Source organism: Patagioenas fasciata, chromosome 12 (genome assembly GCF_037038585.1).
Source record: "Patagioenas fasciata isolate bPatFas1 chromosome 12, bPatFas1.hap1, whole genome shotgun sequence".
NCBI classification, from domain to species: domain Eukaryota; kingdom Metazoa; phylum Chordata; class Aves; order Columbiformes; family Columbidae; genus Patagioenas; species Patagioenas fasciata.
In genome coordinates this window covers 6,065,094-6,086,439 of record NC_092531.1, presented here as the reverse complement: position 1 = coordinate 6,086,439, position 21,346 = coordinate 6,065,094, and the positions used below count along the sequence as shown (strand labels likewise).

At 51.3% G+C, this 21,346-nt stretch overlaps 1 protein-coding gene across 2 annotated transcripts; it reads left to right on the top strand.

The window, feature by feature from the left end:
- Positions 1 to 723: 723 nt before the first annotated feature.
- Positions 724 to 21,213, top strand: PKM (pyruvate kinase M1/2). Of its 2 annotated transcripts, none has more exons than XM_065847049.2 (11): positions 724 to 855; positions 6,212 to 6,381; positions 6,760 to 6,851; positions 9,792 to 9,923; positions 10,116 to 10,302; positions 11,086 to 11,356; positions 11,973 to 12,123; positions 13,210 to 13,362; positions 17,313 to 17,479; positions 19,472 to 19,653; positions 20,469 to 21,213. In XM_065847049.2, the coding sequence occupies exons 2-11, from the start codon at positions 6,231 to 6,233 to the stop codon at positions 20,573 to 20,575; spliced, it is 1,593 nt and encodes a 530-aa protein (XP_065703121.1). In that variant the 5' UTR covers positions 724 to 855; positions 6,212 to 6,230; the 3' UTR covers positions 20,576 to 21,213. The 2 variants fall into 2 exon arrangements, with proteins under 2 accessions (XP_065703121.1, XP_065703122.1); XM_065847050.2 differs by lacking the exon at positions 17,313 to 17,479 and adding an exon at positions 16,678 to 16,844.
- Positions 21,214 to 21,346: the final 133 nt, after the last annotated feature.

Below are 21,346 nucleotides of genomic sequence, written 5' to 3'. Positions count from 1 at the left end.
CTGTGTCAATGGTGTGTTCCTGGTGTCACCATGGCCCTCGGGCAGAGCAGCCACAATGGGTCCCCCATGTCCCCAGCAAAAGGTCCCCATGGTCCTGGGACAGGGTCCCCAATATCCCCAGCACAGACTCCCCAGTGTCCCCAGCACAGGGTACCCAATGTCCCCAGCACAGGCTCCTCCTGGCCCTGGCACAGGATGCCCGCGTTGGATCCCCACAGCTGACACAGTGTCCCCAGGGTCCCATCACTAGATCCCCAGTGTCCCCAGCATCTCCAGCCTGGTGCGCCCATGCTCCCAGCTTGGTGTCCCCAGGGTCCCACTGCAGAGCACCCACGTTGTGTCCCCAGTGTCCCCAGCATCCCTGGGGGGTCAATCAGAGGCTCAGGACCTAACGTCACCCAAATTGCCCAGCGCTGCCACCCACCCCGGTGTGACAGGCCTGACCCCCGCCCTTGGGATCCACCAGCGCCCCGGGCCAGGTGCGGGTTATGTGAATTGTGGGGGGCGCGACCCCTTTAAGGGAGGCGGGACGAGTCGCGGCGCCTTTAAGAGCGGTGGGGCGCGGCTCCTTTAAGGCAACGGCCGCTCCGCTGCGTGCGTGCTCGTTGCGCCGCCGCCTCATTGGCTGCCTGGGCGTGTACGGTAGCGCAGCGCCTCCCTCCCGCGCCCTGGGCGTCCGCCGGGGAAAGGAGTCCCGGCGCCCCGCCTCCTCCCGGGGTGGGGAGGGGGCGGCGGAGGGATCCGCGGGGCGGTGCTGCGGCCGGGATCACCTTGGCGGGGCAGCGGGCCGGCGCGCAGAGGAGCGGCGGCTCTCGGAGAGGACGGGCGTGGGGCGAGGTCGGGCGGAGACAGCAGGTAACGGCGGCCTGAGTGCTCAGCGGCGAGCGAGCAGTGGTACCCGCGCAGCGGTACCCGACACCCCCGTTCCCACCACCGCCATCCCCATCTCCGTTCCCGCCGTCGCGCGAGGGTCTCCCCTCAGGCGGCGGTTGACGGGGCCGTGGGGGCGCGCGTGGCCGCGGTGGCCCCTGGGAAGGTGGGGGTCCGCGAGCACGTGGCGGGCGCCGTCCCGCCCGCGGCCGCGTCCTCAGGGGGCGCCGGGATTTGGGGATGGAGGAGGGGTCGGTCCTTGAGGTATCGCTGAGGGAAACGCGGGGGGCGATGCGGTCAAACGGAGCGCAGGGCCCGGGTTGCAACATGTCGCCCGGCTTCCTGGTGGCTGGGGCTGGACCCGAGTGTGCTGGGAGGCTGAGTCAGATGCAGCCGGTGCGAAGCGCTTTGCCGGCCCCCCCCCTCGCTCTTTCCCAAAGCGGCTGCGCTGCCGTGCGGCCACCGCGGTGCTCGGAACGGCTTAAATCAGCCCACGGCTGACTGATCTCACCAGTGATACTGCAGCCTCTTTAGTCTTCCCTCCCTCGGAAGAGAAGGCCCCTTCTGAATCAATTATCACCCGTAATTAACGCCTGCCTGGGCACGTCCCATCGACTTAGACGGTCCCTTGAACTGCGGAAACCTCTGAAACGTGTTTAAAGCCTTTTTGCAGGGACATGAATGGCGCTTTTGTCGGCGGACAATGGCAACCTCCCGACTGGCTCTTCAGATTCATAAAAGTAGACGGCGATCTCTATAAACCTGCTTTGTTCTGATAAGGGAAGCGGTTATCGGGGGGGGAGGATGGGGGGACAAGTTGACAGAAATCAGTGTTTCGCAGAGGTTTTAGTGGTGTTAATGCCTTAACTTTCTGGCTACCTGCTGCTCCTGTGAAGGGGCTGCTGCTCGTCGTGATTTGCCTTGGCCTGAAGATGGGATGACAAAGAGGTTTTTTTGGTTACCCAGTTACCTCCAGGGAAACTTGGGAGCTTGTGCAACCAGGAGTGCTAAATTAAAAAAAAAAAATAGTCCCAAGCACATAATTTTATGCCGGACATTGATAAAGCAAAATTTAGGCTAATTTACAGAAGTTAGATTTTGGGTGGCCTCGTGGGTCGTGCTGATGCCAGCTCGTTTCCACGCCATCCCCGTGCTAATGAAGGCTTTATTACCGAGGCAGGAAGCTCCACTGCTGGCCACGTGTTGGGAGTGGGGACGTCAATCTGCGAAACGCTTCCGAGAAACTTCACTTTTGCTGGGTAATGAGCTCACAGAGACCACGGCGCTGCCTCCGAGCCCCTCGCCTGAGCAGCCTGCCTTTTTCTTGACTCCCTGCTTCTTTATCCACCCAAAGCTGTAAATCTTGGGAAAACCTGAGTTTATTTGCCTTAGCTGGGGCGATCTAACACCGGTGTTAATTCCCTTTCCGCATGCTGAGCTGATAATTAAATTTAAGGCAAACAAAGCGTTTCCCAGGCCTGCCGGACCACGTGTTGGTCCTTTATCTCCTGCTGGGGAAGATGGTGATGGGTGGCACGTAGAGAATGGGGCTGCAGTACCTTGTGGCTGCCACCCACAGCTGGGCGCGCAGCTCATCTCCATCCTGGGGCTGCAGCAGAAGGATTTACACTTCACCTAGAGTTATATTTAAATGTAAAAGCCAATCAAACAAACCAACTTTGTTTAATAATGCAAAAAAAAAAAAAGGTATTTTTTTTTACAGTTTCCTTGAAGGCAGCTGGGTGGTTTCTGGTGTGGGGCCAAGGTGAAAAGCTCCTTGTCCTCTGTCAGAGCAACATGCTGCAAGGTTAAGTTAGTAGGTGTGCCTGCACTGCAAATACCCTCCAGATAAGTCTTTCTTGTCACCAGATATCTGCTGCTTGTCACCTCAACTTGCTTGATTATTTTTTTAAGCCTCTGGGGAGGGCAGACTTGGCTAATTGCTCTGCACACAGCAGAAGTGCTGATGTTGCCCAGCGCTGTGCTGGCTGACCTGACCTTCCCGGCCCTCAGAACTCGTTTGCTGTAAAACGGGAGAGGTATCTGTGTTGCAGAGCTGCTGGGGAGAGCGTGCGCCAGCCCAGAGCAGGTGATGGCTCCTGGGTTGCGTCCAGCGGTGCAGAAAAGAGCTGGCATTTTGGGGTGGCCATCTTGTCCTTACATAACGGCGCGATGCCATCTCCTGCAGCAGCCACTGAGGGCAGGATGTTGTGTCCTCCCTCTCTGGAAAAGGGCTGAACAGGCTGTGTTAAAAGCCTGGTTTGCTACAGAGCTAGATTTTGTTGTTGAGTGCCTTTAGGTTCTGGAACAAGCAAAGCTGATTTTTTTTCTAGGTTTTTTTTTTTTTTTGAATCTGAAGGCCTGCCTGGTTTCATAACCCTGCCCTTCTCAAATGTAACTGCTAACTCAAACCATTTCTGCCTCTGGGCATGAGCAGCCTTCTTCTGCAGCATCAGCAGGGTTGTGTAAGCGGGGCTGACCCGTGCAGAGCTAATAAAACCAGCCTGCGACTTTCACAGGTAGTAAAACATCTTTGTCTGGCGCAGCAGTGGTTAAAACCGGTCCTGCCTGGGGACAGTCCCTTCGAGGCCTTTGTGCTGCAGTTTCCACTTCCCTTTGTCACCGGGGTGGGGATTGCCACTGTCTCCTCTCCTTTCTCCCTCCCCAGGGGCAGATCTGGAGGTGCTGAGGATTTAGAGCTTCTCTGAGCCCGACCGCAGGATGAGCTGGCTGGGGTTAGTCAGTCACCTCGCTACTGCCAAACCGTTCGTCCTGACCTCCAACGGCTCTTTCTAGAATATTCAAGAGCCATGGAGATAGCAGACATCTTCAGGGTGTCCTGCCTGAAGCACAGGCAGCCCAAGTAATAAACTTGGGGATTTAATTGTTATTGAGGAAGGAATTTGGATTTATTCAGTGCTTTGTAGGGTATTGCTTCCCCCATTCCTCCCTCAGCCCAGAGAGTATCTTCAGCTGTCCTTGAAGTCCTTGCCTCTTTGATTTAAATAAAAACACCCCAAGTCTGGATTAGTGGGAAATGCCAAACATTCCTGTTATATTTATAAGACTGCTCTTTCCAGTAGAATTCAGTGGGTGCTTTGTAAATACATAGTAATGGGAGGCAGGAGGAGGTATAAAAAAGCGAAGCTGTTGGTAGCGGGGCACGCCGCTGTGGGCAGATGGGTGTTTCGGATACTTTTAGGCTGCTGCGTTTCTGCTCTTGCTCCTGGACAAGGTCACAGTGTCTGGTTAATTTTTCTGAGCTCAGTGAACTGCTGGAAAATCTGATTAAGGGGGCTTGTGACTCAGAACTGAATTTTTCTTTCTCTATATATATTTATAAAGGCTTTAGGGGCTTTAAAATTTTATTTGCAAATGACTTGAGTGGGTAGGGGGTTTCTGTGAGGTAGAAGGGGAGAACTCGACTGCCTGTTTTTAAAATCTTCCAAGTCATGCTCTGGATGCAGTTTCTGTCTTGAGATCGTGTTGTTTCTTATTCCGTCTCATTCCCAGAAACTGCACAGACCCCCTCGTCCGTGTTGGTGTGGAGGCAATTTCCCAGCAAAGCCTTATGTTATTTTTTTTTGGCATGGGCATCTAGAGAAGCCGACACCGCTCCGCAGGTGTTGGAAGATGCAGCAACAAGTGTTAGAGGGCCAAAATACAATGTTTCAGGTCTAACCAGCGAGTTTTCCTATAATAATGGGACTTTGTCGGGCTTTTTATGTGGGCAGACTCTCTTGTACTGACTGCGGTGAATCAGCAGCTTCTGGCGGGGCTGAGGGGAAAGAGGCTTTGCCAGGACAAATTATGGTTTCTCGCTGGCCTGACTCCTTTCTGCCGCATGGGAGCGAGGCGATGGTGAGTCAGGGCCGCCCGCCAGAGGATCCGCACGATCTGCACGTACGTGGGGAAGGGCTGCGGAGCGAAGGGAGGAGCATCGCGCGAGGGAGCCTCTGCGGCAGCGGGCAGGCGCGTCTCCCTGCCTGGTTCTTAGGGGCGCAGCTTCACTCTGGTCACCACTGCCAGCTTTGACAAAGCTTTTGGGTTTATTAGCGCCTCTGGTTCAGCGCTGGTGTGCGCAGCTAGCACCATTTTGTGATTGATTAGGGGTATTTTTGTCTGCTTGGGGCAGGCAGAACTAAACCCTTGCCCTATCCCCGCATTTAGCTGAGCATCAGCCTGTGTTTCTGCCAGTGCCACACTAAAGGTATATATTCTGTAGACAAAGGCAGCTTCTGCTGCAAGAGCAGTCTGCTTTGAATATCCCTGGCGTGCCCAGGGGATGAATTTTGGAGTCAAACCACTGAAACTTGACTAGTGATCTGCTGTGCTGGTAGCCACCTTGCATCACTCTTATACTGGAGGCTTTTTAAGCACCAGCAATCTAGTCTGGGCAGGTTGAAGAGGACAGACAGCTTTTAGCCACCACTGCTACTCAAGAACAGCCTGAGGTGCGTGATTAGAAATCCCTGGGGGCAGCGGTGCTGCTGGGAAATGGGTGTCCTCCCATCCCAGCGGGCGGTTAAGCTGCAGTTCAGCTTGCTCTTAGGATTTGGGCTGTTCCTTTCATTGTGGGGATGCTCTAGTCCTGTAGAGGCAAGCAGCCTGAATTCTGAGAGGTTTTGTTTTCATCCTAATTTTGAAAAAATAACCAGTCTGAAACCTTGTGGTGGTTTTCTGCTGCCCTGGGTGAGGGGGAGTGGGGTTAGACCTACAGCGTCTTTGCTTTGAAGAGGGACCTCGAGCATTTTAAAGAAACCTTCAGTCTTTCACATGTTCTCTGCCAAGGTGTTGTGTTTAATCAACTCAAGCCTACTTGCTTGTACAGGCTTAGAGGATGAGTTTTAAGCTTAGGCAGACTTTGCCATGATTAGGTGCTTCTTGGCAGGAGATTGCCCACGTAAGAGTGCGTCTGCAGTTGCGCTAGCACCGAGCTGCCCTGCTCCCCAGTTGCGATGGGAAACGCAGTCGAGGCCTGTAGGAGAAATGAGCAGAGAACTGGGAAGGAGGAGGCAGAATCTCTGCCTGCACACTCAAGTGCTTGAATTTTGTTGCGTTGTGTAGCTCCAGGGGAAGACTGGCAATGAAGAGAAGCTATGAAGGGAACATCTGCATAGAAGGCAGGTGAGCTTTGGGTGGCGTCTGTGGGGGATGACATGGAAATAGAAATGTGTCTTGCCTGTATCTAAGACTTCTCAAGTAGGAACATAAAGATAGTTTGACCCAGTAGCAGCTTTCTTGTTACCTCCATATTCATCACGTGAGTGTGTTGGTGTCTCTCCTCGATGAGCAGATTTGGGTGATTCCTAAACCTGGCACGGCTTTTCTTCTCTTGTAGACACAGGATTCCAGCAACAATGTCGAAGCACCACGATGCAGGGACGGCCTTCATCCAGACCCAGCAGCTGCACGCTGCCATGGCTGACACCTTCCTGGAGCACATGTGCCGCCTCGACATTGACTCAGAGCCAACCATTGCGAGAAACACCGGAATCATCTGCACCATCGGTAGGCAATACCTAGATAGGAGAGAATCGCAGCTATGAGTGCCTGTGTTGGTGAAACTTGTTAGGGAAATTGTGGGAAGGCTTCAGCTTTCATCCCTTGCCAGGGCTGAACTTGTGTGGTGAGAGAATGCGGCTTTCCCATGTCTGTCTAACCAGTGTTATTGCTGGGAGTGAATCTGGTAGCTGGGGAAAGCAGAACTGGTCAGGTTCTGCTGTGCTCCTCAAGGCAAGTTAAAACAGTCTCTGCTACCATAAAGATAAGCTGCTTCAGTGCTGAACAAGTCTCTATCCATTATACGTTTTCCACATGAAACAGCCTGGCCTATGTGAGTTATCTCATTATTTTTACAAAGTTAATATTCAAACTATTTCCTTCTAGGCCCAGCCTCCCGCTCAGTGGACAAGCTGAAGGAAATGATTAAATCTGGAATGAATGTTGCCCGCCTCAACTTCTCTCACGGCACTCACGAGGTAAGGGTGCGGTCTGAACTGATACGACCCCACTGGGCCTTGTGTGTGTCATCTGACCCTTCCTCTCATGGAGGAGGGAAATCCAGCTTACTCCAGACCAGCCTTGGCTTGGGAAAGCAAAACTTAGCTCTGCTTTTGGGGAAAGTGTGCCAGTTGTACATACTGAGCCTGCGTAATTGCTGATAACATTTACATTCCCTTTCTGAGCCATTTTGAAAGCGGTTCCAGTTGGTTCCACACCCTTTTCTGTACCAGGGAGCCAGATAACTGGTATTTGACCCCCGTGTGCCAACTGCTCGCCGTGAAATCCTTCAGTTCTTCCTCCTGTCCTACTGTTTGTGGTACAAAGCTGCCACTTCACAGTTCACAGCAGCAACCGGGAGCGTTTGTCCATGCTGTGCACCTCTGCAGGAGTGCACACTATCAGTTGGTCGTCTCGCTTCTTTGTTTTATTGCTGGGGGTTTTGCAAGCAGGTGATCAATGAATAACCTTGTCTTAAAACAAAACTGTTAGGGATTTGATGTAATTACTACGCATAGTTGAAATAATTGGACTCCTGGGTTTGCTCGGCAAACCAGCCACGTTCCTGGCAGCCATGAGGTTAGCACCATGGTACTTGGGAGCTGGTGTGGTGAGCTTAGAAAAGTAAGGTCAAAAGAAATCAAGACTGCCCATGTCAGACAAGCCTTCATTGATATAAATAGATGAGATCCTCAGCGATACGGGAGGAGCTGAGGATCCCATTCCAGGTTGCCTAGAATGCCATGCTGAGCCTTTCCGCTGAATTTTTTTTTACCCTGGCTGCCCTCCAGCTCTCAGAATGTCAGCCGGTAGCCCATAGCAGCTGTAGGTGGCTTTACTTGCTGAACCATGAGCCTCATGCTGCATAACAGCTTGGCCTCTCACCCTCGTGGCCTTTAAAGGCCACAGGGCACTGTCGAAATCAAAAGGTCTGATGCTTAACTGTGAAAAACTGTCAGACCTTGACTAAACACCCCGGGGTAGCGTTGGTGCAAAGGCTGCAGACAGCAAAACCTGCCTGAAGAAAGGGTAGTGTGGAATAACTGCCCCATAGTCATCAAATCCTGCAGCCGGGTGGCTGAGCAGGGAGTTAGTTGGTGGCCAGGCCTGAAACTGGGAATTTTCACACCGTTACTGCCCAGCGGAGCCGCTGCTGTGGTTTGTGCGCTTGTTAGCGGGGGCTGAGGACAGGGACTGTGGCTTTCTGCTTTGGGTGAGGTCTAATTGCACATTTGTACCGACGAGGTTGGCTTACAGCAGAGTCTGGCCTTGCTGTTGTGTCCTGTTGAGCCTGACTGCCAGCTGGAGCCAGTCTTAAGTCTCAGTCGCCTCCTGCTTCCTCCAAATCACTCCACTTTCCAGTGAAGCTCTAAAGGGTTTTCACTTGTGAGCATTTTGGTTCTTGCATCCACCCTAAAATGTTCAACAGGGCTATAACTTTAAGAGAGATGCTCTAGCACCTGGCTGCAACCCTTTTATGTATAAAAAAAGCATTGCTTTTACGTCCAGCTCTATCTGCATTCCTGTTCTGCATGCGTAACTCTTCAGGAAGTCAGACGCCCTAGGAGCCGGTTAGTCATCAATATCAAACTAAAAAGGAAAAATCCCAGATGACTGGGACCAGATAGACGTCACAACATTGTTCAGACATGTTTTCTGTACTGCGTCCATTTAGGCTGCAGTGCGTGGAAGGGTTGGGGCGTCTCAGTCTCAACTTGCACTCTCTATGAGTAAATGAAATATATTTTCCTGCTCTAAAGAGTTAGCAGTTGTGGTTTATCTCTGGCCAAGGGCATGCACGTGAACCTTAGCATGGCTTTTTCCGGCCCCACCTTTCTGGCTCTGGGTTATCACCCTCGTGATACTGAAAAGCAGGCATGTGGGGCTCGTGTCGAGGCAGACGGGTGTGTTTCCAGGTGAATCGGGTCAAACACCATCTGTGGCACAGAGAGGGGAAAGGGTATTTCTTATCTGCAAAAGTCTGCCAAGTGTTACGCAACTTGCAGTCAAGGTTATCTCTTGATGTTGTTTAAGCAAGTAAAGTAAACTGATCTACCGGTCATCTGAAGCTCTTTTTGAGGTACTTGGGATGGGAGTTTCCCCCCAGAACTGCCTGTGCTGAAACCAGCAGTGTTAGCAAAATGCTCTTGTACACGTGAAAGTTTGGAAGCCAGGTACGTGGTGCTGGAGTCTTGAACTCTGCGATTGCTTTGGCTCTTGAAAGAGAATGTAAATAATTTGATGGGTAATGTCCTCTTAGCAAATCTTTTATCTTCAGGGGAGATTTAAGCCAAAGAGTCATAAAAAGCTTATTTGCTCACCTGTGGTGCTGATAAGAGTGGTGAGGCTGGAAGTCTGTGGGAATTGACAGTGCATGGGATGGCATCCTCCTGAGGAGAGCAGCCGTGTGGGGCAGTCACTGAGCTGTGGCATTTTCCTGGCATTCAGGCGTCTTTCCACGCACAGAATGGTCCAGCTGCCAGCACTGCCCACGTTCTGCCATGTAGAACAGACAGATGGATGTTGAGCAAAGCTTTTGGAAACGTTCTTCCTGAAGGCTCATTGATCGGTGGGCCATCTCCAAATAGCAGGTGCATGTCCTGATGGAAAATCACTTTGACTGAGCACCTGGGCTCTGTCCTGGAGTTGTCCTGCTGAGCCTGGAATGGGGGGCACCAAAGGCGGAGCCAGAGAACAGCCGGACTCCACTTTCACGTGGGGACAGCCTTTGTATCCTCACACTCTGCTTTGCTGGAAGCTCAACCTGAATAAAATTCTCAAGCTAGAGCTGAAATTGAGTATCATGTGAGAGCAGAGCTGTCAGCGAGGGCAGTGTTTGGGTTGTGTGGTGATCTTATAACTGGTAGAATAGAAATGGTCTGAATATTTCCATCTTTTATTTTTTAATTCTTTGCCAGTATCATGAGGGCACAATCAAGAACGTGCGAGAAGCTACAGAGAGCTTTGCCTCTGATCCCATCACCTACAGACCTGTGGCTATTGCACTGGATACCAAGGGACCTGAAATCAGAACTGGACTCATTAAGGGAGTAAGTTGCTCTTTCCCCCTCCCCCTGCTTTTTTTCAGCATGAAACACTAGATATGGTGTTATGTCTGTGGCCTTTCCAAACAAAAAATCTACCAAGGTAATAAACCAACAAACAAAAATTGGGACGAAGTGCTGCAAGCTGGGAGGTGGTTGTGTGCTGTTTTTTGCTGAAACGCATGTTTTGACCTGCAGAGTGGCACAGCAGAAGTGGAGCTCAAAAAGGGTGCGCAGCTCAAAGTGACCCTGGACGATGCCTTCATGGAGAATTGTGATGAGAACGTGCTGTGGGTGGACTACAAGAATCTCATCAAGGTTATAGATGTTGGCAGCAAAATCTACGTGGATGACGGTCTGATTTCCTTGCTGGTTAAGGAGAAAGGTGTGTAACAACCGTTCCAGCTGTGCCTGTTTGTGTTTTTCCTCAGAACATACTTCTGCTTTCCATCCAGTAACAGTTTTTTAGCTTTCAGTCGTGTATTAAAGAAAGAAGTACATGATTCTTCATGCTGCAGGGAGACTTGGAGCAAAACTTTCTCCACGCGTAACAAGTTTCCAAAAACTAACTGGGTTTCACTATACTAATCTAAAACCTCTCTTCAAAGGTGAATGTGTGGTAGGGACATCACAGTGCTTGTGATCAAAGCATGTTTAGCTGATTCGTACTTTTCATACAGCATAAACCTTGACTTTTGTGGTTAGAGGCAGAACTAGCTTCAACTGGTAATGTAGGAGCAAGGTTAGCTCGACAATACTTCCTTTATGGTGCTGCCTAAACTGCTCTGGCTTCAAGGTATTGTCTCTGGTCCCAGAGCATGCAGGGAGATGGAGATGAGGCTTTCAGGGTGCCCAAGTTGCTATTACAAGGCTCCTGTGTACAGAAGTGCAACCCAGTAGCTTTTTTGGGGGAGATGGTCGCAACCTCCCACGCAGAACAAACGGCGTCTTGTCCAAGACCAGTTTAGATGTGGTTTTAAACAGATCTGTGATGTTCCCACGGGTATATCGCAACCTTGTGTGTTGCATAAATCTGAAGAGAGCAGCGACGAGCTGTTATCACGTGCCGTGGGGTTGGCAGCACGGTTCTCAGGCGGGGAGGCGTTGTGGGAGCTGGCAGTGGGGAGATTACCGGTAAACACTGACTGTGGGAACGCATCTGTTTCAGGCAAGGACTATGTCATGACGGAGATCGAGAACGGCGGCATGCTTGGCAGCAAGAAGGGAGTGAACCTGCCTGGTGCCGCGGTCGACCTGCCCGCGGTCTCCGAAAAGGACATTCAGGACCTAAAATTCGGCGTGGAGCAGAACGTGGATATGGTGTTTGCTTCCTTCATCCGCAAAGCTGCCGATGTCCACGCCGTCAGGAAGGTGTTAGGGGAAAAGGGCAAGAACATCAAGATCATCAGCAAGATCGAGAACCACGAGGGTGTGCGCAGGTGAGCTGTGTGCAGGTGACACTTGGCGTTTGTCACCCTGTGTCAACAGCAGAACAAAGCCTCTTCACGCTGTAGTCAGGACTCCTGCTCTCTGGCTTGCCAGCAGCAGCAAACTCACTAATCGGAGTAACAGAGCAGCAGTGCAGGCTGTCACTTAATGCCACGCGCGGGAGACATGATGTAGCTGCAGTATGAGCAGTGAGTTGTGTAACTGTCACGTGCCCTGAGCTCCTGAGGACAGTGTCACCATCACCCTGTATCTCTGAAGAGATCTGCAGTATTTTTTTATAGCGAGTGTAAATTTTTATCCCCACATCTGTGACAATCTATCAGGTGAAAAGATCTTGGATCAGCCGACGCTCCCATCAGTCTGTCTCTTTATAGCTTTAGAAAGCTTTATAAAATAACACTTTACATATGCTGTGACTTGGTCTTAGGTTTTTTTCCTCCTGCCTTGGCATTACCGGATACTGAAATGGGACATGGAAAGACTGTGTGCTGTCAGCGTAGCTGTGTATCGTGCCCCAGTGATGCTCCCTTTTCGGAGGGGCACAGAACAAACAGGAAGGTGCTTTGCAGAGCAAACGGGGTAACAAACCTCTTCTCTTGCTCTCAGGTTTGATGAGATCATGGAGGCCAGTGATGGCATCATGGTGGCCCGTGGTGACCTGGGAATCGAGATCCCCGCTGAAAAAGTCTTCCTTGCCCAGAAGATGATGATCGGGCGCTGCAACAGGGCTGGCAAACCCATCATCTGTGCCACACAGGTACTGGAAACGCAGCACTAGCTTGTCACTGCTGTGGGCTGAACATCAGTAGCTGTCACTGGTGTTTGTTAGAGAGTGAGATGCCAAGAGCTGAGACATTCTGCTCATGGCTGAGTTGCTCATTTTGAAGCACTTCTTTAAAGATGTGTTTGGGATCTTCCCCTGTAGGGTTACAGGACCTCTTGTGTGACTGCTGAAGGTTTTACTCCTCAAAACATCATGCAGTATGCGCCTTTTGGGCCAACTAAATTCTGGGGAAGAAAAATAAGCATGCTTTGGCACCTTGTAGCAGCACATCTATGTCTAACAAGAGGTTCCCAGATGTACCCACATTGCAAGATGTACCCACACTGCAGCATCATAAAGAACTAGCCTATACCTATTATATAAAAAATCTGAAATCTTGGATGCTGGTGACTTTAGCTGGTGCAGACCGTTCTGTTTATCTATTTCTGGATGAGAAAAACAAACCCCTCAATGCTAATTTGGAAAAATGTGGCTGGATTTGAGCTTTCTGTAAAGATGTCTAAAGCAATCATAAAAATGTTTCAATTGGAAGACACCCTCAGGGTCATCAAGTCCAACCATAACCCAACTTTAGCACTTGTCTAAACGCCTTTTAAACCCCTCCAGGGATGGTGACTCCACCACTGCCCTGGGCAGCCTGTTCCAATGCCTGACAATCCTTTCTGTGAAGAATTTTTCCCAATATCCAATCTAAACCTCCCCCGGCGCAACTTGAGGCCGTTTTGTCTTGTCCTACCACTTGCTACTTGGGAGAAGAGGCCAACCCTCTGCTGCAAAATGCTCAGAGTTCCTGGGGCCAAGCCCTGTGCTGAGCAGTTAAATGTGAGAGTCAGAATACCATGTCTGTGATGTTGTGTGGGTTAAATATCCCTGGAAAAGGAGGAAATGTAGAATGGATATAAAATAGGTTGTTTTTCTCACTGATAGATGCCTTAATTTGAAGCTGGTTATGGACCAAGCCCTTCTCTGTCCTGTGTCCACGGGAGATCTCTACTCCCAGAGTCCTTAGGCCAGTTCCTTCTGCAGTATCTTGATTTCCTTGGATTTGTTCTCTTCCAGATGTTGGAAAGCATGATCAAGAAACCTCGCCCGACCCGCGCCGAGGGCAGTGACGTTGCTAACGCCGTCCTGGATGGAGCGGACTGCATCATGCTCTCTGGAGAGACAGCCAAGGGAGACTACCCGCTGGAGGCTGTGCGCATGCAGCACGCTGTGAGTACTTCACTGGGGCGGAGAGCCTGTCCCGCAGGTGAAAAATAACCTGCTGCTCTGCATCTTCCATCTGAACCTGGCACCTGAAGATCTAAATGGGTCTGGTACAGTCCAAAGCGGTGATTTCTTTGTTCACGCTGTCACTGTGGGTGTTTCTTTTGCCTGCCATGGGCCCGAAACCTCACTTTGTGCACTCAAACTATTGTAGGGCAGAGCTGAGAACTGCTCTGTAACGCTCCGAAAGCCAAGGTTTTTCATATGAGTTTTTGTTTAGGACTGGGGTAAAGGGGATTTTGCTGTTACCTTGGTATGAGATTCTCCGAATGCCCTATTTGTTTTGGCATATTTAAATGCCTTCAGCTTCTCCAAGGTCGAGGAGCTGCTTAAGCAGTTTATCTCTAGATAATGAAAGGTAACGGCCAAGTCCTCCATGGGAGGGTGTGGGGGGAGGCTTGTGAGTCTGATTTACAGCACGGTTACATTCAGCACCTGGTGCGCTTGGTGTAGGGGGGGTGTTTATTGCACGAATACTGACAGCACCAGATTTTTACATGCCTGAACTGCCAGAAACCTCTGCTCTGCTTCAAGTTCACCCAGCTCGTGTTTCAGCTGACAAAAAGCTCGATGCCAGGTGTCTAGAAGTGTTGCTTCTCCCCAGTTACCTGTGCTGTGAATCACAGCAGCGATAACTCTCACCAGTTTTATTTGCAATTCAGGCTATATAGATAGATGAATTGACTCAGCTAGTGTTTGTTTGCAGTGCATTGCGTAAATCGATAACTGTCAATATGGAGTGGTGCTTTTTGCACGTGGCAGATGTAAAGTATGACTTGCTGGTTTACAAGCTGAACGCTAACAGTGCAACTAAATGGTTCCTCCACAGTTTTTCCCCCCCTAAACCACGAGGGTTGACTTTCTACGGAGAGTTGGAAACTTGCTGCAGCAAAACTTAAACCTGGGTTTCCATTCTGGCATGAATTCTTGCGTTGTACCTGTAGCCTGAGTTCAGGATCTGTTGCATGTGCTTCCAGTTGACCTGGGAGTGGTGGTGTTCACTCTGCCAGAAACACCCAAGGCTTTAATCCTCTGTGCAGAGGAGCAAATATAAATTCAGTTTATTTAACGGAACTCTGCAGCAAGGTGCCAACTCTGTGATGGTAGGAGCACGTCCCCTGCCAGTCAGGATCTTTCATCTGAGCTAATTCATGGTGTTAGTCAAGAGAAGCCTTGCCCAGCAAGAACACCCTGAATAACCATGGTCTGAAAATCTGCAGCATGGCCAGAGCAGGTGAATATTTCCAGCTGAAGTGGCCAGGCGGTCACAGCAGGGAGCGAACACTTGGCCTTGGTGAGGAGTGGCTCCTGTATGTGTTCCCCAGCCTGAAATTGCTGTTGGTTTGGGTTTACATATTTGTTTATCCAGTCCTGCTACAGGAGCATTGCAAGTAAACTCCCTCTGTAGTGAGGTGCAGACAGCAAACGTGGGCTGTGGTGCTGAGAACCATCAGCGTCTGCTCTTTGTGGTGCTGTTGCACTTCTAAGAGACGACTCCTGTCTGTGCCCAGTCTGTCCCAGCAGCTCTGCTGGGACTGTGGTGCTTTCACTTTCCAGCAGGCCTCATAGAAATGAGCTGGCTCTTCGACCTCTGTGACAATTCTACATGCCCCAAGTTTAGTAGCAAGCTTCCCAGTACTGGGCAGGCTGTTTCCTGCTTGTGGGGATGGGCTTCTCTTCAGTTCCAGTCCACGACCCATGGTTGTCTTCAAGTCCCGCTCTGGCCATGCTGTCTAAGAGAACCAAGGTTTAAGTAGCTGCTGCGTTTTCCTTTTTCCCACCTGTCCCTGCGTACCCACTGAAACCCTCTGGCTGTTTCCCCGTGAGTAAAGCCAGCTGTGACGTGGAGCTGAGAATCCCTGTGCCCTTCCACTGTCAAAGCCGGCGTGTGTGTGTGCACATTCTCTTAACACTGCAGGCTTCCCTTAAACTGGGGTTTGTTCTGCACGTTATGCAGAGCTGCCTGCCTTTGGACCAAGAGCCAAACATAAACTGCCTGTCTACCAGCTATTGCTTTTTCAGTAAGTGTTCTGAGGCAAATATTCCCATTTTAATCCAACAGCAAGTGTTAAAACCAGCAGTAACAAAACCAACTGCTTTAGGACCAGACTTGGCACTGGACTACTGTTCCTGCCTGTCACACGTGTCCTCTTATTTTTAGACATAAGATACTTAACTACTTTGGCTTAAACTGATATCTGCGGAAGAGGGATAATTCCCGGCATCACAGAAAAGAATTCTCTAACACTAGAGCAGCAAAATTGTTATTTGGAAGGGTCTAACTACAAAGCTATCACCATAGGGGCACTCCAGTCTCTGCTTAAACATCAACTCCTCACGCTTTGTGTAGTGGCTGCTTGCTTTCTGCAGTAACAGAATGAAGTTGTCCTTGAAAGAGATGATCAACCTTTGCATGCTTTTCCAGTCCCTGCAAGCCTCCTTTATCGGGTTGTCAAGGGGTAATGCAGTCTTCCGAGGTGAGAATTGTCTTTAAATGCCAGTGATTCCCAGCGTACTGGGATGAATCGATGACTGAACTTGTTGCAAATGCTTAACCTGACCACAAAGCCCTTAGTTGTGCCTCCACACCTCTCCATGTCGTGACAACCCTGTAAGGGAGACTTGTTCCTATTTATTTCTCAAAAGAGAAGTTGATACAGCACTTGGAGGTGAAACTTTTTTGGCTCTCAAGTTAAATTAAATGTTTATTGGCTCTGAAGTTAAACTAAATGTAATGAAGCTAGGGGAGAGCCCATCTCCCATTTTCAGGGAGGAGATGGTGAGTGCCCTGCTCGCATGTTTGCTCCACGAAGACACTTCCAGCTGTGCCGTGTGGTGTTGGGAGAGTACAGAGGGGGAGCATGGGGCTACAGGGATCGCCTCTTGAGGAACCGGAGGCACGTGGGCGGCATGAGAATCTCTCAAGGAAATAATAACCAGCAGCAACAAAATGTGGCCTGACTGAGCTGGCTTGCTGCGGTCCTTGAAAAGCAATCTGTATTTGCCTGCTCCAAATATAGTGAGAATGTCACCTCCGAAATGCTGCCCGGTGACCAGGGCCCGCTGGTTAAATGACTGTGGCATGTTAGACTGAGTTGCGTTCAACAAATTCACAACCTGAGGGCCAAAGAGTTTCACAGCCTGAGCTTTATATCCTTTTACTGTGACAATTAAGCAAATTAACGTGATCTCATGTTACTCTGGTGTATCTTTCCTTTTCTTTCCTCTTCTCTCCTTCTCCCCCCTTACTCGGGCCTGCAGATCGCTCGTGAGGCTGAGGCTGCAATGTTTCATCGTCAGCTGTTCGAAGAGATCTTGCGCCTCAATGTTAACCACAGGGACCCTGCTGATGCCATGGCAGCGGGCGCAGTGGAAGCCTCTTTTAAGTGCTTAGCTCGAGCCCTGATAGTTATGACCGAGTCCGGCAGGTAGGGCTCAGAGAAGGGATCGGTGCCAGTTTTTTCCATGAGTGAAAACACGCTCCATTCTAACACCGCAAATATTTAGCGAGCAGCTTGTTGCTGTGGTATCAGCCTTGCATAACCGCTGAGTTTCTCTCTTGCAGCAGGGAGGGACTGCAGGTAGGCAGGAGCAGAGCGAGAGTGCCTGGCAGTTGGCATGAATGTCACCCGAGTGTGGGCTCGGCAGGGCAAGGTGACGCAGCGGGTGCCACCGATTCGAAAGAGAAACCTGGAGAATCAAACGGTTCCTCCATGAGGATGTTATTGCCATCACCTCAGCGTGTTGCACTCAATTTGGGCTTACTAATTGGTAACTCAGTGTCAAAAACTGTTGGTATTTGTGGCACCTTGCTGATAGAGCACCTTGCCTTACCCTGCGCGGCCCCGAGCGACTGACGTGAGTGTTGTCTTCCCGCACGCATGTTGCTCTTATAGATTGCCCGGGAGGCCGAAGCCGCCATCTTTCACAGGCAATTGTTTGAGGAGCTGCGTCGTCTGACGTCCCTCAACTGCGATCCCACCGAGGCCGCTGCTGTTGGCGCTGTGGAAGCGTCCTTCAAGTGCTGCAGCGGGGCCATTATTGTCCTCACCAAGTCTGGAAGGTAGGAGGTGACAGGTTCCTGGAGGTGACAGGTTCCTTCAGGTCAAGCCCGCTTCGTCACAGGGTGGGGGAAGGAGACACGGCAAACAAAGATGGCTCTGAGAGACCAGAGCTGTGAGCAAAGCCCGGGCTTTGGCAGCGACTGAGAGCCCCGGCCGCCTGCCTGCGGTGCCGGTTCCTCGGGAGATGGGCAGGCGGCTCAGACATCTGCACACGCGTCACCTCCGCGTTCCTCGGGCTGCCCCTGCCAACGTGGCACCAGCGCCGAGCCCGGCGGCACCTCTGCCAGCAGCGCTGCCTGGAAGAGCCAAGCGGAAAAATATGTGGTGCAGCTTCCATTTAAACTTCTTGGCAAGAAATCCTCGATTTAACAGTGAGGCAGAAGTTCAGTGGATGCAGAATCTCTTTCTTTTTCCTTTTAAAATTTTAAATCAAGGCCCCAACTTCTCATAGTAGCATCCAAACTATTGGTCCTTTGCTGGACCTTTCAGGCGTCAGCCCTGCTTGCCTAAGCCGGGGGGGCTGCTTAGCCTAGAATTGTTAGATACAGGAAAACTGGAAACGTTGCGAGTTTTCTTTTACGGGCTTCCTTACACCTGCCTGCGACTAATCTTGCTGAACAGACAGGCGCCTGGCAGGCACCCAGTAGCCAAGGGAGCTCGGTGCCTTGGTTGCAGGTGAGAGATATGCCAGAAATTATATATTTTGGGATTTCTGTCCAGTAGACTTGCTCTTCCAGTTGTGGAAAGGGAGCTGAAACCTCGCTGATCAGCTTTGCCGTCCGGAGGAACTAGGCTGCCCGCAAAGCACGTCCGACCATAAGTCTCAGACTGCTTTCTGGAAGAGTATTTGAATTTCTTGCTCTGGATTTGGACCAAAGAAATAGTGCAGCAGCAGGAATGTGATTATATGAGCTGGTCACGGTCTACCTGAAGAACTGGACCATCGGTGAATCTTTTAAGTTACAGCTTAAAGTGATTTCAAGCAGCCACTTTCTGCAGAGATGAGGAGTGACCATAAGCACTGAGTTTCTGGATACCTTTGTGCTTCTAATGTTTCTTTGTAAAAGGCTCCAGTCTTACCCTTGACCTTTTTGAAGAGGTTTGAACTCTGATATTTGAATATTTTTAGCTGTGGATTCTGTTACAGCCTTGAGGTACCTGGATCTCCTTGAGGAGCCAAGAGGCTTCTCGGACAGCACGGGAAGGATTGTCTGAGAGCTGGCACGTGTGTTTGGGCGCTTCGGCAGACTGCTGCTGCCTTCTTGAAGCAGCAGTCGTTAAATCTGAGTAGTGCTGAGCTTGGCTCTGCTAAATGAGGCTGCAAAAGCTAGTGGAGATAGCAGCGTGCTGTGGAGCTGTAAAATCACGGCTTTGCAGCTTTAATCTCCATTTATTTGCAGATACGAAGCCGTAGTCCACACCCAGGGCATGCTGCTTGCTATTTTACAGCGTTTTAAGGACTTTGTGCCCAGCTTCCCAGTATGTTTTGGCCTCAGTTGTGTTTGCTTGCAGAGGAACCGGCCTGTTTGCCAGCTTTAGCCGGCGAATGTGGCAAATGACTTCCTCCTTGGTGCGGGCTGCTGCGGGCTCCTTCTCGTCAACCGGGAGCTCCTCAAAACAGAGCGACCTCGCAGGGCCACCCCAGCGAGATGCCAATGACCGCTTGCTCACACAGGCCAGAAGAAATGGCACCTCGCCACCTTAACCTAGCAACGGGGACAAATAAAGGCTTGTTTTCAGGACTAAAACACACAGATGACACTTTCTGAACTTGGAAATGAGGTGATTTTTCTCCACAAGACTGGAGTTGGGGACAGTCACCCTTCTGGTGGTGGCCCGAACAGTCACATCGAGCTGTTGGTAGTTTGGCTCTTGCCAGCATCTCCTCTGGTCGCCCTTGGTGTCCCTTCAGGGGTTTTGTGGAGCCCTCCATGGTGACAAACAAACCTCGGTGCTGCTTGTGCTTCACCTTGTGTCCCATTTCCTTCCAGGTCTGCACACCTGGTGTCCCGGTACCGCCCGCGTGCTCCCATCATCGCTGTGACCCGTAACGACCAGACGGCCCGCCAGGCCCACCTGTACCGTGGCATCTTCCCCGTGCTCTGCAAAGATCCTGCCCACAGCTCATGGGCAGAGGACGTGGACCTCCGCGTGAACCTGGGCATGAATGTTGGTGAGTGGTAGACGGTCTGCTGGGACGTGGTGGCACCTCAGAATGTGCTTTTGGGGCTGTCGGTGGGAACGGGGAGAGGAACTGAACCGGCTGCCTGTGTGGTAACGGTATCCGGTTGGGAAAGGGGGGATGGCAGTTGCATAAGCGTAGCCGCATCCGATGGGGAAATGGGACAGTGTCTTTTTCACGGCCACCTTAAAATAGCTGCCAGCAGAAAACCAGGTTGGTTTTAACGTGATCACAGAATCCCAGAATGTGAGGGGTTGGAAGGGACCTGGAAAGCTCATCCAGTGCAATCCCCCCATGGAGCAGGAACACCCAGCTGAGGTTCCACAGGAAGGTGTCCAGGCGGGTTTGAATGTCTGCACAGAAGGAGACTCCACAACCTCCCTGGGCAGCCTGGGCCAGGCTCTGACACCCTCACCATGAAGAAGTTTCTTCTGAGATTTAAGTGGAACCTTTTGTGTTCCAGTTTGAACCCATTGCCCCTTGTCCTGTCACTGGTTGTCACCCAGAAGAGCCTGGCTCCATCCTCCTGACACTCCCCCTTTATATATTTATAAACATGAGGTCAGTGAGGTGATGAGCACTTGAACCACGATGCTCCTCACACCTGAGAAAAGAGAAGCCTGGAGTGACGTGGCTCCTTTCTCCAAAGCTCTGGAATTGTGAGCTCTGCGTTGCAGAGGAACCTGAAGCAGAGCAAAGTGTCCCAAATGGGTGGGCAGCAGAAGGACAGGGTCTTGCTATCAACCATGAGTGACAAGCTGCATCCCCCCTGCGGTGAGGTGACACCTCTCTCTGTTCTCTCCTAGGCAAAGCGCGTGGGTTCTTCAAGAGCGGTGACCTGGTCATTGTCCTGACGGGCTGGCGTCCCGGCTCTGGCTACACCAACACCATGCGCGTGGTGCCGGTTCCCTGAGCGCTGACTCCAACCAGCCACTGTCCTCTTCCCCCCTGCCCCCTCCCCTCGCCTTAGACCAGCCATCACTTGCGATGTTCCCCTTGGCCCTAGACTGGATGTAGGTTGCTAAACACCACCCAGCGCAGCAGCAGCAGCAGGGGAAGAGACCTTAAATCACTAAAAAAAGAAAAATATACTTGAAGTGTTTAGGTTATTTTCTTCTTTTTTAAGTTCTCCCCCCATGTCTGTTGGAGTCGGTGTAGTCCCAGTGCAGCTGAGACTCCTTATAGCCTAGTGACTGTCCTCAGGGTGTGAAATGTCCCTTTCCCTGCCCTATTTTGGGGTGACAGGGACAGGCGAAGGCCACGTGTGGTCAGTGGTTCCCCTGTCACTTTCCTTCCCCCTCCTGTGCAGCCAGATCCCCCCACAGACCAAATCCCAGGTGTTTTTGGCCCCTCTAAGCTGTTTATTTTCGGGAGTGGGGGCAGAAGAAGGGTATTGGCTCCGTGTGAAGAGCGTCCTGCACTCCCCGCAGCCTCACGTCTCCGTGTTAGTCATGTCCCCCCCAGAGCCCTCCTGCTCCCCTGCACTCCCGGGCCCCTGGGGGGGAGAGCACCTGCCACTCTCCATCAATAAAGAGAAGCTGAAGCACCTGCTGCCCTGCCCTGCTCCTTGCCTTGGGGTGGGCCGTGTTCGGGAAGGGGCCCGGGGCTGCTGTCCCATTCCGCAGGGGCTGAAACGCCCCCGGACCTCCGGCCACGCAGCAAAGTTGCGCGGCCCCTTTAAGAG

Excerpts from the sequence above, each read along its gene's own strand:
- PKM (XM_065847049.2), top strand. The coding sequence starts at position 6,231 with ATGTCGAAGCACCACGATGCAGGGACGGCCTTCATCCAGACCCAGCAG. Across the intron at positions 12,124-13,209 it reads CCATCATCTGTGCCACACAG|ATGTTGGAAAGCATGATCAA; the intron begins GTACTGGAAACG and ends GTTCTCTTCCAG. Across the intron at positions 13,363-17,312 it reads CTGTGCGCATGCAGCACGCT|ATTGCCCGGGAGGCCGAAGC; the intron begins GTGAGTACTTCA and ends TTGCTCTTATAG.